This window comes from Mustela erminea, chromosome 6 (assembly GCF_009829155.1).
Source record: "Mustela erminea isolate mMusErm1 chromosome 6, mMusErm1.Pri, whole genome shotgun sequence".
Taxonomy (NCBI): domain Eukaryota; kingdom Metazoa; phylum Chordata; class Mammalia; order Carnivora; family Mustelidae; genus Mustela; species Mustela erminea.
In genome coordinates this window covers 128,120,565-128,141,206 of record NC_045619.1, presented here as the reverse complement: position 1 = coordinate 128,141,206, position 20,642 = coordinate 128,120,565, and the positions used below count along the sequence as shown (strand labels likewise).

Below are 20,642 nucleotides of genomic sequence, written 5' to 3'. Positions count from 1 at the left end.
TGCCTTCAGCTCAGGTCATGATCTCAGGGTCGGGGGATCGAGCCCCACATCGGGCTCTCTGCTCAGCAGGGAGCCTGCTTCCTCCTCTCTCTGCCTGCCTCTCTGCCTACTTGTGATCTCTCTCTCTCTCTCTCTGTCAAATAAATAAATAAAATCTTTAAAAAAAAGAATGTCTTCTATTGCATGGTCACAAAGGTATTTTCCCGTGTTATCTTCAAGATGCTGTATTGTGTTATCATTCACAATTAAACCTATAGATTACCTGTGATTGGTTCTTTTTACATGTAGTATGAGGTCAGGATTAACTTTTTTCCCATATGAATATGCATTTAGCCCTGCACTACTGAGTGAGAAGTCTGTACTTCTGTCTACTGCTCTGTAACCCACCTTGATCATTTAGTATCTGTATACACATAGGTCTGTTTCTGGACTTTCTTCTGTTCCAGGGGTTGGCCACTGCCTAACTTCCATATAGCTTTCAAGCTAAGAACACTTCTATATTTTTAAACAGTTGTTTAAAAAAATTATATGTGGCAGAGACGGGATGTGTTCTGCAGAGCCTAAAATATTTACTGTTTGGCTCTTTACACACAGTTTGCCAACCTCTTTTCTATTACATTGGTCACTTTCTTTGCAGCAAGATTGTGATCTTAAGTACTATAATTACTACATAATAAATGTTACTATTAGGTAGAGCAAGTCTTTCAGTTTTGTTTTTCATGATTGGATTGGCCATTTTTGTCCATTTGCAATACCATACACATTTTAGAATCAGTTTTCAGTTTCTACACCTACAAAAAATTTCTTTTGGAATTTTAATGGGTTTTGTATTAGTTGCCATATTTGATTATTTGAAAATGTGAAATAATCAAATCTTCTAATCTATGAACATTGTATGTCTCTCCCCCATAGGTAAGGTTTGAATTTTCTGCATCTTTTGGCTTAAGCCTTTTACTTTTTTCCCCATTAATCTCTTAATATAGTGAATTATATTGACTTATTTTTCTAACTGTTAAGCATTGCGCTACTGGACCAAACCAAGCGTCTCCATAATATGTCATACTTTTCACATATTGCCAGATTTGGTTTTCTGTTGCACTTAGGGTTTTTCCCTCTCTGTTCAGGGATTGCCTTTACTTAAAGGTAGACCTTAGTCTCTTTGATGTTTGGTTTAGCAGTTCAAGTTCTCTGAGAAACAGATGCCAGAACAAGAACAGATGGCAAGACAGTATTAGAAATGCCAGAGATTTATTGGGAGAAATGCCTGTGAAGGAGAAGCGAGCAGGAGACGCAGGGGAAGACTTCAGACCATACTGTAGGTCTGACAGCTGTGAAAGAAGAGAGGGAAGGGAGGATTTGGTAGGAAATATACCAGACTACAGCACAATGTAACGAGGTCTCAGTGAGGCCACTGAGGAGCTCCCAAGCAAACACTGCCCTTCAGCAGAGTCCTGCTTTGAGCAGAAGAGGGGAAGTGTGGCCTCTGTGTGACCATGGTGGTGGATCTGAAGGTGTGGCTGCTGGGGCTGTCCCTCAGCTGTGTCCCCCACAGCAGGTTCTCTCAAGGGAAATCTGCACAGCACACCTGTACGCTTGACATGCTTGGGCTTTCTCTTTTTAGCCCTCCTCACACAATTTATTCCTTTGGAGGCCCCATCTGACAGCATATGGTGTTTTCCAGACCCTCTTCCTTGGCTGGCTTTAGATACCCATTTTTGCTCTCTTGGCCCTTTGAAACTGATGGAGGTTCTGTGCAGCTCCTCAGTCTTTCAGCCAGTACTTTCGGAGCAGAAAGAACCTCAAGGTGGTGAAAAGCAGTGCAAAACATTGAACTCTCCTCACTGGACTTCCTTCTCTTTGGGATCTTGTCCCTTTGAGTCCTCTTGCCTTGAAGACTTTTTCTGCCTTTACACGAATGTTGCCTGTACTAGTCCAGCTTTTCTGGTTGTTGCTCATGGGTGGAAGAATTGATTCTGAAACAAGCCAGTTCACCATCGTTAGATTTAGAAATTTAGAAATTTTTGTCTGTTTACATTTAATGTAATTAATTACATTTATTGTTTAATCTACTTTATTTTGAAGTTTCTATTTTATTTTGAATTTCTTATATTTTCTCTTTTCAGATTAAATAAGATATTGCAATTCTTTGGTGGTTATTTTATTCTCCTCTGAAACAGTATAATGGCCTTAAGACATGTTACCTCTACTTACCTTCCCTCTACTTGCAAGTTACTTTCATGTTATATTATAGTTCTCTTGGGGTTTTTGCTTGTTTTGTTTTATCTTGTTTTTCCCTGAAAAGTCTTCGTTTTGCTCTCATTTTTTGGAGAGATTGTTGCTGGCTACAGAATTCTATATTGATATTTTCTTCCAACATATTGTAGGTAATATCCTGCTCTCTTTTGGATTATATTTTTGCTAGTATGAATTCATATTTTGATTTATTGGCTTTCTGAAGGCAAACTTTATATCTGCTTTTAAGATTTTCTCTGTATCTTTGTAATAAAGCCATTATGTAATAATGTGTCTTGGTGAGAATTATTTTATTTTTCTTGTTTACAATTCATTGAGCTTCTTGTGTGTGTCGACAAGTGGCTATCATCAGCTTTAGAAAATTTTCAGCTAGTATTTCCTCACACATTATCTGTCTTTCAGTGTTTCCTTCAGTTCTTCTGGGGATCAATTAAACAAGTGTTAGATGTTATTATTCTGTCCCCCATGGCTCCTAAATTCTGTTTTATCCTCTTTCCCCCCCCCCCCCCAAGTATTCCTCAGCTGCATTTAGATAATTTCTTCTAATATGTGTCTAATAATTTTCTTCTTAGCAGTTTGGGTTTTACATTTTGATTGTTAGAAATTCTTTAGAGTAGTGCACCAAAGTATACATGATTGCTTCTCATAGTTTTCTCTTTATCATGTTTAGGCTTTTTTTCTTCTTCAAATATAGTAAGCAGAGTTGTCTCCTAATCTGTGTCTGGTAATTCCATGTAGGAATTTTTGTAGGTCTCTTTCTCTTTCCTTTCTTTCTTTCTTTCTTTCTTTTTTTTTTACCCTGGTGGTTCTAGCTCAGAGTGAGATTTTTGTTTTGTTATTTGAAGTTTGTTGTTGTTGTTGTTGTTTTCTTTGTATATTGGACTATTCTGCCTTTGTTGACCTTCAGAAATTATTACTGGGGATTTTTTGAGATCTAGAATGAAAATGTTGTTTCCAGGCTATTATATTTTCAGCCTACAAATCTATGTGAAGTTTGGTCCATAGCCACTTCTTAGAGATTGGTTTCCTTCCCTTTTCCCCCTTTCTTTGCTTAGCACCCAGATAGTCTTTGGTTGGTAGGAGCATTATTTCGAGTTACCCTTATTATTAATGTGGAAGGATCTCCCGATAGATTCGTAACTACACAGGACCAGGACTTGGGCTTTTCTTCTGCTTGCTGGGTGGAGAAACTCTTAAAATGGAAGGGGCTCATGTTCAGTAGCCTGGACATAGATTATATTATTGATATTAATATTACTTTGAGATGGGGTTTTCTAGCGGTCAGGCTTACATGTATACGCACTGTGGTTCGGATATAAATTATGCATTCTCCTGTACTAGCTCAATTTGTTAGTACATCGATGGATACCTCATTATAAGATTTGCTGCCCATATGTTTATCTTATTAAGATACCTTTATATTGTGTCAACATAGATAAAGTAAAATTACCAAGCTATTTGTAGTTTGCTTTTATGGACAGTGTTTCCTAATATAAAAATGTGTAAGCTCATACACACACACACACACACACACACACACACATATACACATGCACACCGCCCCCAACACACACAAAGATGGTAAGTGATTCTACATTTTGCTATTAACGACTTACCTACAATATATTTATTTTATTCCTCTCCATTTGATAGGTGGGAAATGAGAAATGAGGGCCCCTAGATTCTCTTATGGTAAAATAGTCCATGGTCAAAACACAGGGTTGCCCCAGAAATAAAGGACAATGATGGCAAGGATATGTGTACATTTTAAAACTGTGATATATAGTTTTTGAAAAGATTGCAAGAACTGAAACCTTTGCTGGCTCGAGAGATGCTGAGGGCAAGAAATTGATAGTTATTCTCAATGTGCGGGGAAGCACACTTTGTACAAGATGAAATAAGTAGATTGTTCAATGCTTCTCAGTTAATTTCTCTCATTCTCTTCTGGAAAATCCCTACTGCTGTTTTGCAGACAGTTCATCTGAGTGATTAATAAACAAGAGGAGACTTTCTGCCTCCTCCTCTACCTGGTCCTGGGAAGTGGTGGCAGCAACACAGATCCGATATGGGAAAATGCAGAAATAAGAGGGACAATTATATCCCTTATAAAAAATTAGTCATTAGAGTATGTAAACTGAAGGTTTCCCCCACACGCAAACTGTTCATTGTCTTTATGAAAAGTGTTTTTATGTATTACTTTAAGAACAAAAGTCATTAAGGAAGGAAACTGTCTTTAATTGTTGAATTTTCAGTGCCTAGTAAGTACCTGGTAGGAGCTCAAATGTTGTTGAGTCAAGACATTGCATAAAGGGAGGCTCCGCCACCTGAACTTGGCCCTGGTCCAAAATGGCTCTTCCCGAAGCTGCACAATTCTGCATGTTCATGTCTGTGCCTCTGCTGTCGAGGAAGAAAATGATTATCTCCTACCTGCCTTCCTTCCTTTCACCTTCCACCCTTTTAACACAAAGCGTCAGACATATTTTAAATTTAGAGATCTTATTTCACGTAGCTGCTAAATGTGTAAGCTGGGGCAGTAGGAACAAAAATAGAGTAATCCTGGACTTTAGTAGGAATTTGGGAAACCTCTTCGGAAAGTACACTGGTCAGGTGGTCAAGTTAGATGCGAGGTTAAAAAAAAAATCCGACTTCACTTTTAAAGTTCCAGAAAACCATTTTCACAGTAATCTAAAGTGAAAGGAATTTGATTGGATTAAGTAGGCACTGTCAGAAATCCAATTTTTTGGAGTTGGTTTTAAGACTTTGAATGGCATGAAGTTACTTTGGCAGTCAAGAAAATAAATGCAATTTTAAAGAGTTTCTGGAAGCGTTCTAAAACCTTTAAGAAATATGAAATTTAGGGTCTCAGACAGTTTAATTAGAGATAGAGCTATAAAGGTGAAAAAGTCAAGGAAAGTACATGACCGGATTAGTAATGTTCTAGGCTGTCCTCTGGAAAAACTTCTCTACAGAAAATGTTGCAGAGGTGACCCTGTAATTAGGTGATTTGAGCTGTCTTTTCCCAGCTGCTGCATGACTTAAGAGCTTGATCACAGACACCATCTGGCTGCATAGTCCCATTTTTTTTCCCCTTATTGCTCTCTACCTAGTCTATATTCAAAATACGTGATTCATAGATGCAGTTATTAAGTTAATTGTGATAGTTCTGGTCCCTGCTTTCGAAGTCTAACATAATTTTCCAAACAGAAATATTTGCATAGATATGCTACGTACATTAAATCTAGAAATAATGTTTCCTGTTATTAATTCATTCACTTAGCAAATATTTGTTGAGTCACTGCCGCAAGCAAGTCCCTAATCTCATTGCTGGGAAGAAAGCAGTAGGGCCTCTAACCTGGCTTTCTTCAGGTAGGTGTTCCCGCGTCACCTGTTAGAGAGGACTTGCCTGACCATGTCAGGGGCGCCTGGGTGGCTCAATAGGTTAAGTGTCTGCCTTTGGCTCGGGTCGTGATCCCAGCGTCCTGGGATGGGGCCCCATGTCGGGCTCCCTGTTCAGCGGAGAGCCTGCTTCTCCCTCTTCCTGTGTGCGCTCCCTCTCTCTGAAATAAATAAATAAAATCTTTTTAAGAAAGAAAAAGAAAATAGTCTTATCGCCCTGCCTTTTGCTCTTTCCCCCTTCGCCCCTTCCTATTCTGCTTATTATTCTCCTTGATGCTTATCACCACCTCTTCTACTGCTTATCGCTTGTTGAACATCTTCTTCCTCAGTTGGAATATAGAACAGGAACTTTATTTTATTGGCCTAAACCCCAGAACAGTTCCTGGCATGTGTACATTTAACAAACATCTCTGTAAGGTGAGGGCCCTGATTTCAAGAAGCCCCCACGCTGATCGAGGCAGAAAGTGTAGAAGAATCACGTATGTGCAGCCAGGCCACAGCACCAGGAATCCTCTCTGGAGTGCCAGGGAAGGGGTCTCTGGAATGTTCTTTGTGCTCTTGACAGATGATGAGGATTTCATCAAAAGGAAGGAGGGACACCTGGGTGGCTCAGTAGGTTAAGTGTCTGCCTTCGGCTTGGGTCATGATCCCCAGGGTTCTGGGATCGAGTCCTGCATCAGGCTCCTTGCTTAGCAGGGAATCTGGTTCTCCCTCTGCCTGCTGCTCCTCCTGCTTGTGCTCTCTCTCTTTCTTTGTTAAGTGAGTAAATGTAAATCTTTTTAAAAAAAAGGGGGGGGGAGGAACCAGTGTTCTAGAATAGATTTCAGAGATATGGAAGTTATATTTGCCCAGAGTTGCTGGTAGGGCTTGGGAATGGTTTTTATGTCACCAACTCAGGATGTTTGTGAATTTATACTTAGCTTCTCTGGCAGGAGTGAATAGATAGATGGAGAGGCCGTTAAACCGTGGGATTCTGGAGGAGAAACATATCCACCTCCTTCCCCTGGGGAGATGGGATTAGTTTGGGAGAAGTTGCATTTCAGATGTCTGTAGAATGTTCAGTACCTAGTTAAAAACTTGGATGTATTAGCTATGCTGTAGCTAAGTCCTGTTAGACATAAAGGAAACCATGCCCAGAGAGCATGAAAACACAGATTAAAGATAGGACCCTAGGGAAGGTAACACCTAAGAAGGTCAGAGAAAGAAGAATCAGAAAGGAAATCTGAGAATAAGATCTGGAAGGTATGGAGACAACCAGGAGGAGTTGATGACTTGCTAAGTGAGGCGCGGTCGTTTTGGGGCGGGTGACTTACCATTTGTCATAGAAATTTCATTTGAATTGGGACTAAAAAGGGTAATGATAGAGCTGATTTGACCAGTAGCAAATTGGTTAAGTTACGGAGAATAACTTCGGTACAGTGAGCAGAGGGGATCCGGAAACTAAGTGTCAGTCGGTTGGAGCACACGTTAGAGCAGGGAAGCCGGATGAGGATGGGAATGGGGTGGGTGGGAAGTTTCACGCTGGGAGGGGCTCCTTGCTAGTGTCTGACAGTCCCTCAACTTAGAAGTCAAGAAATGAGTGTATAGACTGTTCTTCAAGAAGCGTGAAAAGGAAGGAAAGGAGAATAAGAAATGGTAGCTCCGTGGAAGGACAGGGAGACGTTTTGCTGTTCTTTTAAGTTCGGGAAGCTTTGGTCTGTCTCTCAGAACACGTATGTCTGTCCAGGGGAGAGAAGAACAGAGGTTGACTGAAGTTTTGCACATGAGAGGGGACTGGGAGGGAAACCGGGTCCTGAAGAAGGCCGGTAACTCAGTCCTTACTTGAGGTAGAACAAGAGGAAGCAAGGATGGGCAGAGAGAGAGATACAGCCACTGAGGTAGAGTGACGCGAGAGACAAGGCTATCCAGATAGTGTGAGGAAATCAAGGTGGGTTCAAGAAGATCATTAGAATTTGAAACAGAACCTTGAGAGAATGGGGATTAAAACATAAGCAAGAGACGTTAGTGAGCAGTGTCAAGAACTTAGCCGAACTTGGGAACTATAAATCAATGGGTTAGAGGTTATGCAGTTTTATTCAACCGAGATACCAGGACAAGAAGAGGAACGGAGTGGGCGTGTGGATGGAATTCTCCATAGTTGGAGACTCGCAAACTGAATGCTTGGAAAGGTCGAGGGAGGAAAGAGGCTGAGGTTGCTGGTGGATCTTGTTGAAATATTGAGCTATGGGTGATCTTAGTAAGAAAGAAAGTGATTTCTGGCGGGAGACTGCTAGGCTTAAAGAATAGGGAGGCTAAAGGAGATGGAAGGTCTTGAGAGCAAGTTGAAATAGTTCAGGGGTCCAGCAACGGTAGGGTCAGAGACAGGAGGAGGATGTTTGCTTGTGGTTAGGACACCGTAACAAACTTTCTGGGTTGGCAGAGGAGTTAAAATCCAGCACAATAGGAATGGCAGGGCTGTGAATCCAAACGTGAGACGTACTTTGTGAAATTCCTGAAACTTTAGAGAAAGAGAAAAAAAAATGATGCTGCATACGCTTCAAGTACTCCAGAAGGCACATCCCAGGACTGTTCTGTTCATTGCAGGATAATCGGACCCAGACACATTTAGGAGCTCAGTAAATATCTGTTGAACGAATAACACTCTGCCAGTGTCTTTCTTGCCCGAGTAGGGTATCATGCCAGAATATTTTGATTCATGTCTGACACCTAGTGGTATTTTCCTCAAACTACTAGTAAGTGGCCCCATTTCCCTTCTGTTTCAGGGAGACTGCAGATCAGTTGCAGTACAGTAGCTTTGGTTCCTAAAACAAATTTCCAGCTTGGTTTTGGGCAGTTTTACCATTGACATTTTCCAAGGCTGCAATTTGACATTTTCCAAGGCTGTAATTTGAATGAGTCGGCAGTAAATATTTATTGATCATCTACTATGTGCCAGGTGCTGTTCTGTGTGCTGAAGTTTTTCACGGAGTGTACGTTCTCCTGCCTGTGTGACCTCACTGAATTTGAACACGTAGGCAGAACATTCCACTGGGAATGGTTAACTTGATGGGAAACTTAATTTAGGGTTTTGTTGTGCTTTCACAAGTGAAGCCTTTCTAAACTTAATTCATAGCTTTTGGTGCTATCATTTCTACATCATGACCTGTTGCTTTTCATTAATGTTAAGTAGGCAATCAGGAAGGGGAAGATAGAAGGCAAGATTATGTTTGTTTATTCAGTTTATTCTTTTTTTTAACTCAAAATTTTATTTTATTTTATTTTATTTTATCTTATTAACATAGAATGTATTATTTGTTTCAGGGGCACAGGTCTGTGAATCATCAGGCTTACACAGTTCACAGCACTCACCATAGCACATACCTTCCCCTGTGTCCATCCCCTGGCCACCCTGTCCCCTCCCATGCCCCCAACAACCCTCAGTTTGTTTCCTGAGATGAAGAGTCTCTTATGGTTTGTCTCCCTCTCTGGTTTCATCTTGTTTCATTTTTTTCTTCTCTTCCCCTATGATCCTCTGCCCCGTTTCTCAAATTCCACAAAAAATGAAATCTTGCCATTTGCAGTGACGTGAATGGAACAGACAGAGGGTATTATGCTGCACAAAATAAGTCAGTTAGAGAAAGACAGTTATCATATGATCTCACTGGTATGTGGAATGTCAGTTGATTCTCATCCGCTGTGGAAAATACCACATACTATGGAGAACTATGGGAGTGTTTTGTTATCTTTCCTTAAGAAAGAGTGAAGTTCCTATTTCTTGGTGATACATAGTGAAGTACCTGGAGTATTTACAGATGTCCCTGCATTCTCTCTCAAATAAATAAATAAACCTTAAAAGGGGGGCTGCTGTGTGTGGGCGGTGCAGTCAGTTAAGCATCAGGCCCAGATCTGATCTCCGGGTCATGAGATCAAGTCCCACACACAGCATGGGGTCTCTCTGAGCTTCTGTCTCCCTTTTCCTCTGCCACTTCCCCTCACCCCACACTCTCTCTCTCTAATAAATAGAGAAATGTTAAAGTATTTGTGAATGAATTGACATGATATCTGGGATTTGCTTTAAAATACTTTGTGGGGGGCACCTGGGTGGCTCAGTGGGTCAAGCCTCTGCCTTTGGCTCAGGTCATGATCTCAGGTCCTGGGATCGAGCCCTGCATTGGGCTCTCTGCTCAGCAGGGGCCCTGCTCCCCTGCCCCCTGCCCGCCTCTCTGCCTATTTGTGATCTCTCTCTCTGTATCTAATAAATAAATAAAGTCTTTAGAAAAAGAAAAGAAAAGAAAACACTTTAGGGGGGAAAAGTGAGCAGGAGTGAAACAAGATTGACAAAATTTGATTATTTAAGTTATCTTCATGGGGATTAATTCTGTTTTGTCTAATTTTGTGTATACCAGACATTTTCCATAATAAAAAGCAAGCAGAAATAATTAGCTGGGTGTGGGTTGAAAGAAAGTTTATCATGATTAAGTGAGAATATGATCTGCTTTTTAATATTTAACAGATTTTTAAAATTTCATTTTGTTCCATCTGATATTACTTGAAGACCAGGTTAAGTAGAGAATATGTGTTTGCTTCTAATAGATAGAATCTGACTGAGATCCAACATCCAACAGGTGGCATTCTACAATGTCCAGAGGCTTTTGGAATTTGGGGTTTGAAGCTCATGATTGTTGGAGCTATAGATTAGAGGCTCGGGAGATGTAATTTTAAAGTGTTAGTCATCACTCGGAAAGCGAGAGCATCTTTATTAGGAATTTGGTAATACCTAGATTTAATAAACTGGCATATATATTTTTTTTTAATTAGTGCTTCTGCCATAACCAAAGGAAATGGAGTACCCAATAATCTGCATACCAGTCTTCTTAAATTGGATGCTGCTTCATATCGATATATATGGATTTTTGGTTGTTAGACAATGTGTCTCTGTTAAGCTCTTAGGATAATTTTGTACGCCCTCAGCAAATCAAACCGCCAAAATGAAGATTAGAAGTCTGTTTTCAACAATTAAAAAACAGTTATGAAATATTTCAGGCAAACAAAATATAGGGGAAAGTATGTCTTCCAAATACTTGCCACCTATCTTTATTATGTTAATATTTTACATCTTTTCCCCCCAGTCCTAACCCCCCACGTTCCCCCACACCTGAGACATAAGTGATTATAAGCATAGATAAGGCCATTTTATACCACTCCTTTCCCAAAGTTAATCACTGGCCCGAGTTTGGTGTTTATCTCTCCCCATTTATTTTCTGCCTTAAAAGATTCTTAATTCCTAACTTTTGGTCAATAAATTCTTATTTGTGCCCTAATTTTTTCCCCCCTGTGGCAATCTTTTACCCATCAAAAAGAAGTTGAGGTCATTTTTCATTATTTAGATTTAACTTTGATATCGATTTCAATCTACATTGTGGTTTCACTTATATTTGGTCTGAAAACTAAACATCAATTTCAATAAGCTATTTAATTGATTTTCTTTAAATAATTAACGCTTGGAGCTTTAATGCTCTATTATGTGAAATATCACTTTAGTTTTCCACTTTTGTGAAGAGTGTCCTTCTTCCAAGGCTTATATAACTTTCATCTGAAGCACAGTTTAATTTCAGTGGTTTTCTCGTACATAGATTTTTTTTTAACAACGAAGAAATCAATTAAAAGAATACCTTAAAAAGTTAACTGTCATTATAAAAGAGAAGATTGGTTCCATTTTTAAAAAATTGTTCAGTAGCATCTTCAAGAGTTCAGAAGAATTTAAAAAGCTTTATCTCAGTGACAGCCATTATTTTCTGTTCCTTTGTTTTTGTTTAAAACATGGGATGGAATTTATTTGTATAAAGTATTTGTTTTTTCACTCTGTTAAGAAATATTTTCCTCTTGTCCCCAGAACTGTAGGATTCTCTGACTTATACCTACCTATTTCTCTGTGGGTATTCATTATAGGGTCCTCTTTATAAGTGGCATATTCCAAAGGCAGACGCTTAACAGACTGAGCCACCCCCTACCCCTAAATTGTCACTTCCTAAAATAATCCATTTGCTTGAGTCTGTTTGCTTTTATTCTAAGTTTAGATTTTGAAATAATTTAAGTGTTGGAAGTGATTTTTGGCATTAGTAGTCTCTATAAAAAGAGGGTCATACAGATTTAAATAATCTTTCTTCACTGACAACCTATTGGCCGTCTGGTTTTGATACCAGTTTCTTTGAAAACAGGTTATGTAATTCATACCAGAGTTACTGGAATTAGTTTAGTACAGTTTCTTACTTTTGTCCACCTTTTTCTCTTTAGAGCTCTTTAGTCTTGATTTATATTCCTCAATTTCCTCACATTATGACAGTTACATTTGTAGAGATAATCCTTCAACCAGTATTTGGTTAAGCATTTGCAGAGTAACACGCGCTCCGGCCTCATTTATCCCTGATCCGTATGTAAACCTTCTAAAGGTTTATTATCAGACGAGCACAGTAATAAGGCTTATTAAATACCTTCTTGTATTAGACATTATATAAGCATTTTAATGGATTATCTCTTTTAATCCTCACAACAACCTTGCCAGGTGGGACTATATTACCATCATCCTCATTCTCCAGAGGAGTTAACTGGAACAAGTAATCATTTTTCTAAAATCACTCGGGTAAGGTTACAGATAAAATACAGGATGCCCAGTTAAACTGAATTTCTGAGAGACAACTAATTTTTGCAACATTTGATAACCCTCCCTGGAAAATAAATGGCAAAGCTAGGATTTTAAACCAAGTAATCTGTATAAAAGGCACAAGCTGTTAACTACTATATTATCCTGGATATTGATAGAAGTCACATCTCCCTGGATATTTATCCAGTATTTGGGTGGCAACTACTACCTACACGTTACTTATTTGTTTATTTGCTTTTCACTCATTATTTTTCTCCCAACTGGTTTTATTTACCATAATGTAAAAGTATGTGCTCCCCCCCCCACCGATTTCAAAGTAATATTCAACTTCAAGTAAATTCATATAAGCCATCTTTGTCTTCTTGTTTAAGTCTTTACTGATTGCATGTTAAGTAGCTTAAAATGGGGTATTTTCTGTACCTGGCCATTTTAGCTGCTGTCATTTAACCATTTAGATTATTCAGATTGTTGTCTTTACTCCTTTTCTCAAATGTAGAAAGATTTATGTGTGTTTGCTAAAAAGACACATTTTCCTTTTCTTTTGACAAGGTCAAGGAAATGACACTTAAATAAGGTGTTAACAGTTCTTTGCATTACATCCTCTTGTTCTTCTTTGAATCACTCCTAGGTGTTCTTAAAAAAATGAGATATTATAAAACAAGATGTAGAATTAAAAGAGACTTTTTACTAAGAATTGCCAGGGAAGCTATCTGGCCCTGCCAGATGATAATATAGGGAAGTAAGGAATCATTTTTCCTTGTGAATTAACACAGTTCAGGATCAGACTTTTAATTTTACCACATCCGGAAATTTATTGACTTAAAAAATTAAAGACAGAAGAGATGGAATAACACAATCTTAAATTTTTTTTTATTTCCAGTTCCAGTAGAATATATTAAAAAGAAGACACTTTTAAAAATTATCCTTTTTTTAAATTAAAAAATTTTTAATTGAAGTATAGCTAACAGAATATTGTATTAGTTTCAAGTGTATGGCATAGTGATTTGACATTTCTATACATTACAAAATGCTCGCCATAATAAGTGTGGTCACCATCTGTCACCACACAAGTTATGACAATATTATTGACTACATTTTCTGTGCTGCATTTTTTATCGCCATGATTTACTTTTTTACTGGAAGGTTCTACCTCTTTTTTTTGTTTGTTTGTTTTTAAAGATTTTATTTATTTATTTGACAGAGATCACAGGTAGGTAGAGAGACTGGCAGAGAGAGAGAGAGAGCGGGAAGCAGGCTCCCTGCTGAGCAGAGAGCCCGATGTGGGACTCGATCCCAGGACCCTGAGATCGTGACCTGAGCCGAAGGCAGCGGCTTAACCCACTGAGCCACCCAGGCGCCCCTGGAAGGTTCTACCTCTTAATCCTCTTCACATATTTCACCCAACCCCAAACTCCCTCCCCTCTGGCAACAACCAGTTTATCTCTGAATTTTGTTTTTTTGTTTGTGTGTTGTTATTTGGATTCCACAAATAAATGAAACCATGTGGTAGTTGTCTTTCTCTGTGTGACTTACAAAGAGAAGACACTCTTTTTTTTTTTAACTTTTTTATTTAAACTCAGTGCAGGTCACATATACTGTATTAGTGCCAGAGGTAGGATTTAGTGATTCTTCAGTTGCATAGAACACCCAGTGCTCATTCCTTCAAGGGCCTCCTTAATGCCCTTCTACCCAGTTACCCCATTCCTCCACCCACCTCCCCTCCAACAACCCTTAGTTTGTTTCCTGTAGTTAAGAGTCTCTTATGGTTTGTCTCCCTCTCTGTTTTCATCTTATTTTATTTTTCCTTCCCTTCCCCTATGTTCATCTGCTCTGTTTCTTAAATTCCACATATGAGTGAAATCAGATATTTGTCTTTCTCTGACTGACTGACTTTTATCTTCGCATAATACCCTCTAGTTCCTTCCGTGTCATTGCAAATGGCGAAATTTCATTCTTTTGATGGTTGAGTAAGAGATTCCATTGTATATATACACTACATCCTCTTTATTCACTCATCTGTCAGTGGACATCTGAGTTCTTTCCATATTTTAGCTGTTGTGGCCTTTGCTGCTATAAACCTTGGAGTGCATGTGCCCTTTCAAATCACTATGTTTGTTTCTTTTGGGTAAAACCTAGTAGTGCAATTGCTGGGTCTTTTGGTAGCTCTATTTTTAACTTTTTGGGGAACCTCCATGCTGTTTTCCAGACTGGCTGCACCAGCTTTCATTCCCACCAGCAGTGTAAGAGGGTTCCCCTTAAGAAAAGACACACCTTAAAATTAATGAGCCAAGCATTTAACTCAAGACAGTCAAGGAATATGAAAATTAAAAAGAAGTAGTTAAGGGATACTAATTTTGTGTTGTCCAGAGGAATTGGATAATATCTAGGCAGGAATAGCAAGTCAGAGTTTAGAGAAAGTTCTGAGGGGCGCCTGGGTGGCTCAGTGGGTTAAGCCGCTGCCTTCAGCTCAGGTCATGATCTCAGGGTCCTGGGATCGAGTCCCACATCGGGCTCTCTGCTCAGCAGGGAGCCTGCTTCCCTGTCTCTCTCTCTGCCTGCCTCTCTGTCTACTTGTGATCTCTCTCTGTCAAATAAATAAATAAAATCTTTAAAAAAAAAAAAAAGAAAAGAAAAGAGAAAGTTCTGAGAGGAAAGTGACAACAAGAATCAAAAGTATAATTCTCAGCAGATGTGATAGTTCTTGCTGTAAGATTGGCCCCTATTTTAATCTGTTCCACCTTCAAATGTTTTCAGGTGTAGTGTATTGAAAGATTTGTCAATGGTACAGTGTCTCTGATTTTATAATGGCAATCATTGTGGAATTAATATTTCTTTTATAGAAATTAAAACAATTATTTTGGACTATGTCTATTTTGCATAAGTGAAATTTTCTATCAGAATTTTCAGAATTGACTGCATTGCCACCCAGCCAACTTCTAACTTTTTTTATAGACTTCATTAATGTAGTTTACATTTAATATTTTCAAATATAAGTACAGTATAATCATCTTCCAGACATAGTAGACAAAAGACATTAATGAGGAAAGTGTTTCTTCTCTTTTATTATATAAATCTATTATTATCTAAATCCATGGAAGCAATGACTTGATTCAACAAAACTTACTAAACCTTCAGATCTCTAGTTACGAAAAAAATAGACGATTTTCTTTAAATGCCAACTCTTGTAAATGTTGAGTTGGCTACAGAGAAACCTATCCTGATTACCTAAAGTAATTGCATTTTAAGCAACTGATATTGAAAAGAAACTTTTTTCCATTCAGAGTAATTATAAGTGACTGTCTACTTATATTCAGTAAAGCTCGACAAATAGAGTAAGTAGTTAAATTATTTTGACATAACTGGGAACCCCATGTTTGGATTTAGACCTGGGTTCAAATGCGACTCCGCCTTTTTCCTAAATTACTTAGTCTGTCTCCTCCTACTTACAGTGTTAATCTTAGGATCCTGTTTTCCACCCTGAAGCTTGTTATGAGAATTAAACTAAATAACAAATGTATTCATTCATTGAATATTTATTGAATGCCTGTTCTGTGCTAGGCATCACTCTAGGTACTATGGGTATCAGAGAACATGACAGAAATCCCTGCTCTTCATTTTAATGGGCGGGACAAACAACCAAAATGCAAGCAAATAAAAAGGCAGTTTTAAGTAGTGAGTGATACATTCTATGAAAAAAAATAAATCCTGGCACATACAAGAAGTTTCTCCCAGCTTTTCATTATAATTTTCGAAGTACAGCAAAGTCCTTGTCCATCTTGGTTCAACAATTAACATGTTGCTCTCTTTGCTTTATCTATCTGTCCACGTGTGTGTGTGTGTGTGTGTGTGTTTGTGTGTGTGTGTGTGTGTGTGTGTGTGTGTGTGTGTATCCGGGGGTCTGAGTATCTTGGTTTATTTTTTTCCCTCCAACCATTTGAAAATTAAGTTGCAGGTATAATTATAATTATAGAAATATAATAATATAATGATAACAGTTAGTCCCTAATTTAACAAACATCTCTTAAGAATTAGGACATTCTTCTTTATAATAAGTAGGGATTTAATGAATATCAGTTCTCTTTTCCTCCAAAGCTTCATGGAGAAAGCAGTCATGGCTCTCTGTCATAGCTAATCCGAAATGACAAAAGGATTTGTAATACTTTCATGTCATCCGAATATAGAAGGCCCTATAAAGTTTCTTTGGGAAGATATGTGATACATATTTACAGTTTTTTAAATTGGATAATAGATACTTTGCATGTGTGTTTTTATTACCTTACAAGTTTTTAATTCTTAAAGACTTAAAATAGGGCAGTAGTTTTCATTTAAGCACCATGAAGAGTGGAAATGTACGTTTATTGAGGAATTATAACTGACGTAATCAGTTACATGCTGTGCTGAGTACTTTCACATGGTATCTTATTTAGTCTTCAGAGAAACTCTTCAAGGATGTAAAAATATAGAATACTTATCTCTTAATATTATAGACGAAAAAGTAGTAGTAAAGTAAAAATGTTTACTTAATTGCACCTAGACTGTCAAGTGGGGAAGCAAGGATTTGGATCTGTATCTACTGGCTTCTGAAAACAAGCAATTTGGGGTGTCTGGAAGGCTCAGTTAAGCGTCCTCCTCTTGATCTCAGCTCAGATCTTGATCTCAGGGTCATCAGTACAAGCCCTGTGTTGGGCTCCACGCCCAGCATGAAGCCTTGTTAAACACACACACACACACACGCACACACACACACACACACACACACACATACCAAAAACTTAAGCAATTTCCACTATGTCCTGTTGCATTGTAAGTGATTGAGTTAGTCATTCGCTTCTTTAGAGGACTGCTTTCAGAGTAAATAGTAAGTAAAGTAAACAAGTATGCAAAAGAGTAAGTATGTAGAAGGAGTGACTGATGTGTATTCCTTTTTAAAGAAATTTCTTTGGAGCCACCTCTGTGATACACCATGTTTCTGCCTAGCATTGCAGTTTAATGAGTATTATTCTGTTACTCCCTACATATATCTGCTTTCTCAGTCATGTTCTTTAAGTCAGGGCTGTGTCTCAGTGGTTCCCAAACCCGAATGCTCTTCACAGTCTAAGTTTCTGATCCCATAGAGCTCAGATGGAGTCCCTGAATTAGCATTTCTAACACATTCCCTGGTTATGTCATTGCTGCTGCTCTGGGGACCATACATTGAGAACCACTGTCTGCCTCTGCTCTTCTCCTACCACAATCCTCATCTTGGTGCTCATCGCTTAGCTTAAATGCCCTCTCATCTGGGATCCTTGACGTCTCATCCTTGACTTCTGTTTTAACTGAAACTGTTGGTTGTTCTCACATGTCACTGTATGTAAGAATCACCTAGGAGACCAGTTGACAAAGTAGATTTCTTTTTTCTTTCCTTGTTCAAGATTTTATTTATTTATTTGACTGAGCGAGAGCAGGAACACAAGCAGGGGTAGTGGGAGAGGGAAAAGCAGGCATCCCACAAAGCAGGGAGCCCAGTGTTGTACTCCATCCCAGGACTCTGGGATCATCACCAGAGCCAAAGGCAGATGCTTAACGACTGAGCCACCCAGGCGCCGCAACGCAGATTTCTGATTGAACCCCAAAACACTGATGTCTAGCAAACGCATTCAGTGTTAACGCAGACAATCCGTGGACAGCAATTTGTGAAATACTGGCTTACAGAGTTGATTATTTGCTCGTCATTGCCATGACTATATGTCATATTTGGCTAGAATTGTTTTTTTTTTTTTACTGTAGTGCCGTTTTTTGTTTGTATGTCTCTCTCCCACTAGAGTCCCTGAAGGGAAAGGGCTGTCTTAGTCACAATTATAACTTAGTGCTTAGCACAATACAGTGTTAACAAGCAACAGAGTGAGTACTGCCTGTGTAATCTAGCTATATGACCCTGGAGGACTTAATCTCTCCTAGCCTCAGTTTCCCCTTTTATGCAATAGTGGTAGTAACACTTACGTGCTATGGAAATTAACTCTCAGGGTGTGTATAGTCTTTACTGTAGTAAATTACATACATTATACACCCACTAAATGGACACTGTTACTATTTTGGTGGTGGTTGTGTTACAGAAGCAAAAAAATAATGTCTGAATGAATGAAAACACCTAAATTATGATTTTTACCTTCCAAATTCAGAAATGTGTGTTTAGCACTTCATTCAAAGTCTTTGCTTAATTGTCTAAAATACCATTTTATATTTTGGTATTTTAATGAAATCAAGTGAAGTAAAATCATGCTTTGGGCTTCTTCTTTCCCATAGGAAAACAAAGAAATCGCTTGGAACCAATGGATACCATATTTGTTAAACAGGTTAAAGAAGGAGGACCTGCCTTTGAAGCTGGATTGTGTACAGGTGCTGATACTCTTCCTTAAACAATACTTTTACGTTTCTTTTCTACTTCATTTCGTCCTTCTTCTATATTTCATTTTCCGTATTTTTATCTCCTTCTGTATGTTTTTTTCCTGTGTCTTCACACCACTTATTACTATTTTTGTGAGACCCGGTTAGCTGTTTGTTTCTTGATACCCGAATGGGTGGGTTTGGACAGAAATAACTTAAGATAAATTATAAATTAGTAGCACTTTTGGTTACCACTTAGATAATGTACTCATGGAGGCCCTTTTAAAAGCACCTGTTTAACATACTTTGAATTTTGACAAGGATTACAAAATAGCAAAATGCTGAAGATATTTATGGACATAACTGAAACAATCTTGGATCTCCCAAGTTCGCGAAGTGCCTTATCTGCTAGAGGTGAATTAATTGATTTGTACTATGAAGAGTGACTTAGGTCTCCAGTGCAAGGCAAGCCCTGCTTCTTCCGTAGGGTTCCCTGCCTGTGGTCTGGTAGCTAGTCTAAAATATTCAGCGATATGTGATTTTAATAAAACCTGAGCAGAGATGTAGTACACACACTAAAATAGTTACTCTTTTGTTTTTGAACATTAAGTAATTTAAAGTGGGAATTAATGAAAAACTATGTCTTACTGCCTCTTGCATAAAATGTAGTGTTTTCAGCTATAAATACGGTAAACAGCGGATGTCGTTGCTAAGATTTACTAGGATGTGTTAATTATCTCTTTTGTCGTGGTTCCAACCTCCGATCTCGTTAACATATATATAATTCCAATCTCGTTCCAATCTCATTAACATATATGTAATATGTATATTAGCGTCCATATGGGATTCCGTTACTTAACACGTATCATGTATATTTTAATCCTCACGAGGTCAGGAAGATGTGGAGACACTGTGATAAGCACACAGAAGATACTTCTTATTTTTCTTTTTTCCAGTTTTTCCTTATCTTTTCTCTCTCAGTCTTTTCCTTTCTGCCCCCCTGAGTTCTTATTGGTAATCCAAATGCCCTTTTCTTTATTAAAATGAAGAACACGTTAATACACATAAAGTCAAAACCATGTGCATACCCATATTTCAGTTTTGTAATATAGCACTATTTATAGCATATATAACATATATGCTATATATTTATATATGTATATATGTATATGTTACATACATATATATGCTATAATACAGCGTATAGAAGTGACGGAATAGACAGAGGAATAACTAGGAGTTCTGCAACCGAGAAAACAAATGATAGGGGCGTAAAGAGTATACCCATGGTCACTTGGTGATACCTTTTAGAGTTTCTAAATTCATCATTGACAACGGCTCTTAAGACATAAGCTATATTTCATCAGAAGCTGAATATATTAAAATTTAGATTCATGTTTGTGAAAGACACTTTAAAAAACAGCGAGCAAGAACATATAGAAAATAAGTACATTACTCAAGGAGTATTTCAAAAGTAGTCAGAAATGACCTTTAAGGAATTCCTCATATGTTTTTTTACTCCTCTTTGAAGGTGATCGAATTATAAAAGTCAATGGAGAAAGTGTGATTGGAAAGACCTATTCCCAAGTAATTGCTTTAATTCAGAACAGGTAAGATTCTCAAAATACGATTTATTTTGGCCAAAAATGGATATTTATAAATCAGTGGAGCAAGCAGATTCAGTGTAGTCTTGTCTATATCCTACAATGGGATGGGGAGCCGTGGGACTTTCCCTTCAAGTGGGTCAGCCATTTGAGAATTGTCAAGGACAAGGACCTGGTATAGCTTACTTGGTGCTTTGCTTCAGCAAATCTCTCAGATTTGTGATTAAAGTCCTTTAGAATCCAAAAGCAACATGTTTTAGATTTACTGTAAATTCCTCACTTTTGCTTGAAATGACAATTAAATTTATAATTTGTTAAATAAAATTATAAATAAATGCACATATATTTTATTTTAAAACCTCTTACTCAGATATCTTTATTGATAT

The 20,642-nt window shown here is 38.1% G+C and overlaps 1 protein-coding gene across 1 annotated transcript in view; it reads left to right on the top strand.

Moving 5' to 3' along the window:
* The window catches only part of ARHGAP21 (Rho GTPase activating protein 21), a 136,273-nt gene that overhangs the window by 66,231 nt on the left and 49,400 nt on the right, over window positions 1–20,642 (top strand). Inside the window, 2 exon segments of the mRNA XM_032349643.1 lie at window positions 18,572–18,664; window positions 20,184–20,262. Coding sequence (XP_032205534.1) covers window positions 18,572–18,664; window positions 20,184–20,262 — 172 coding nt within the window.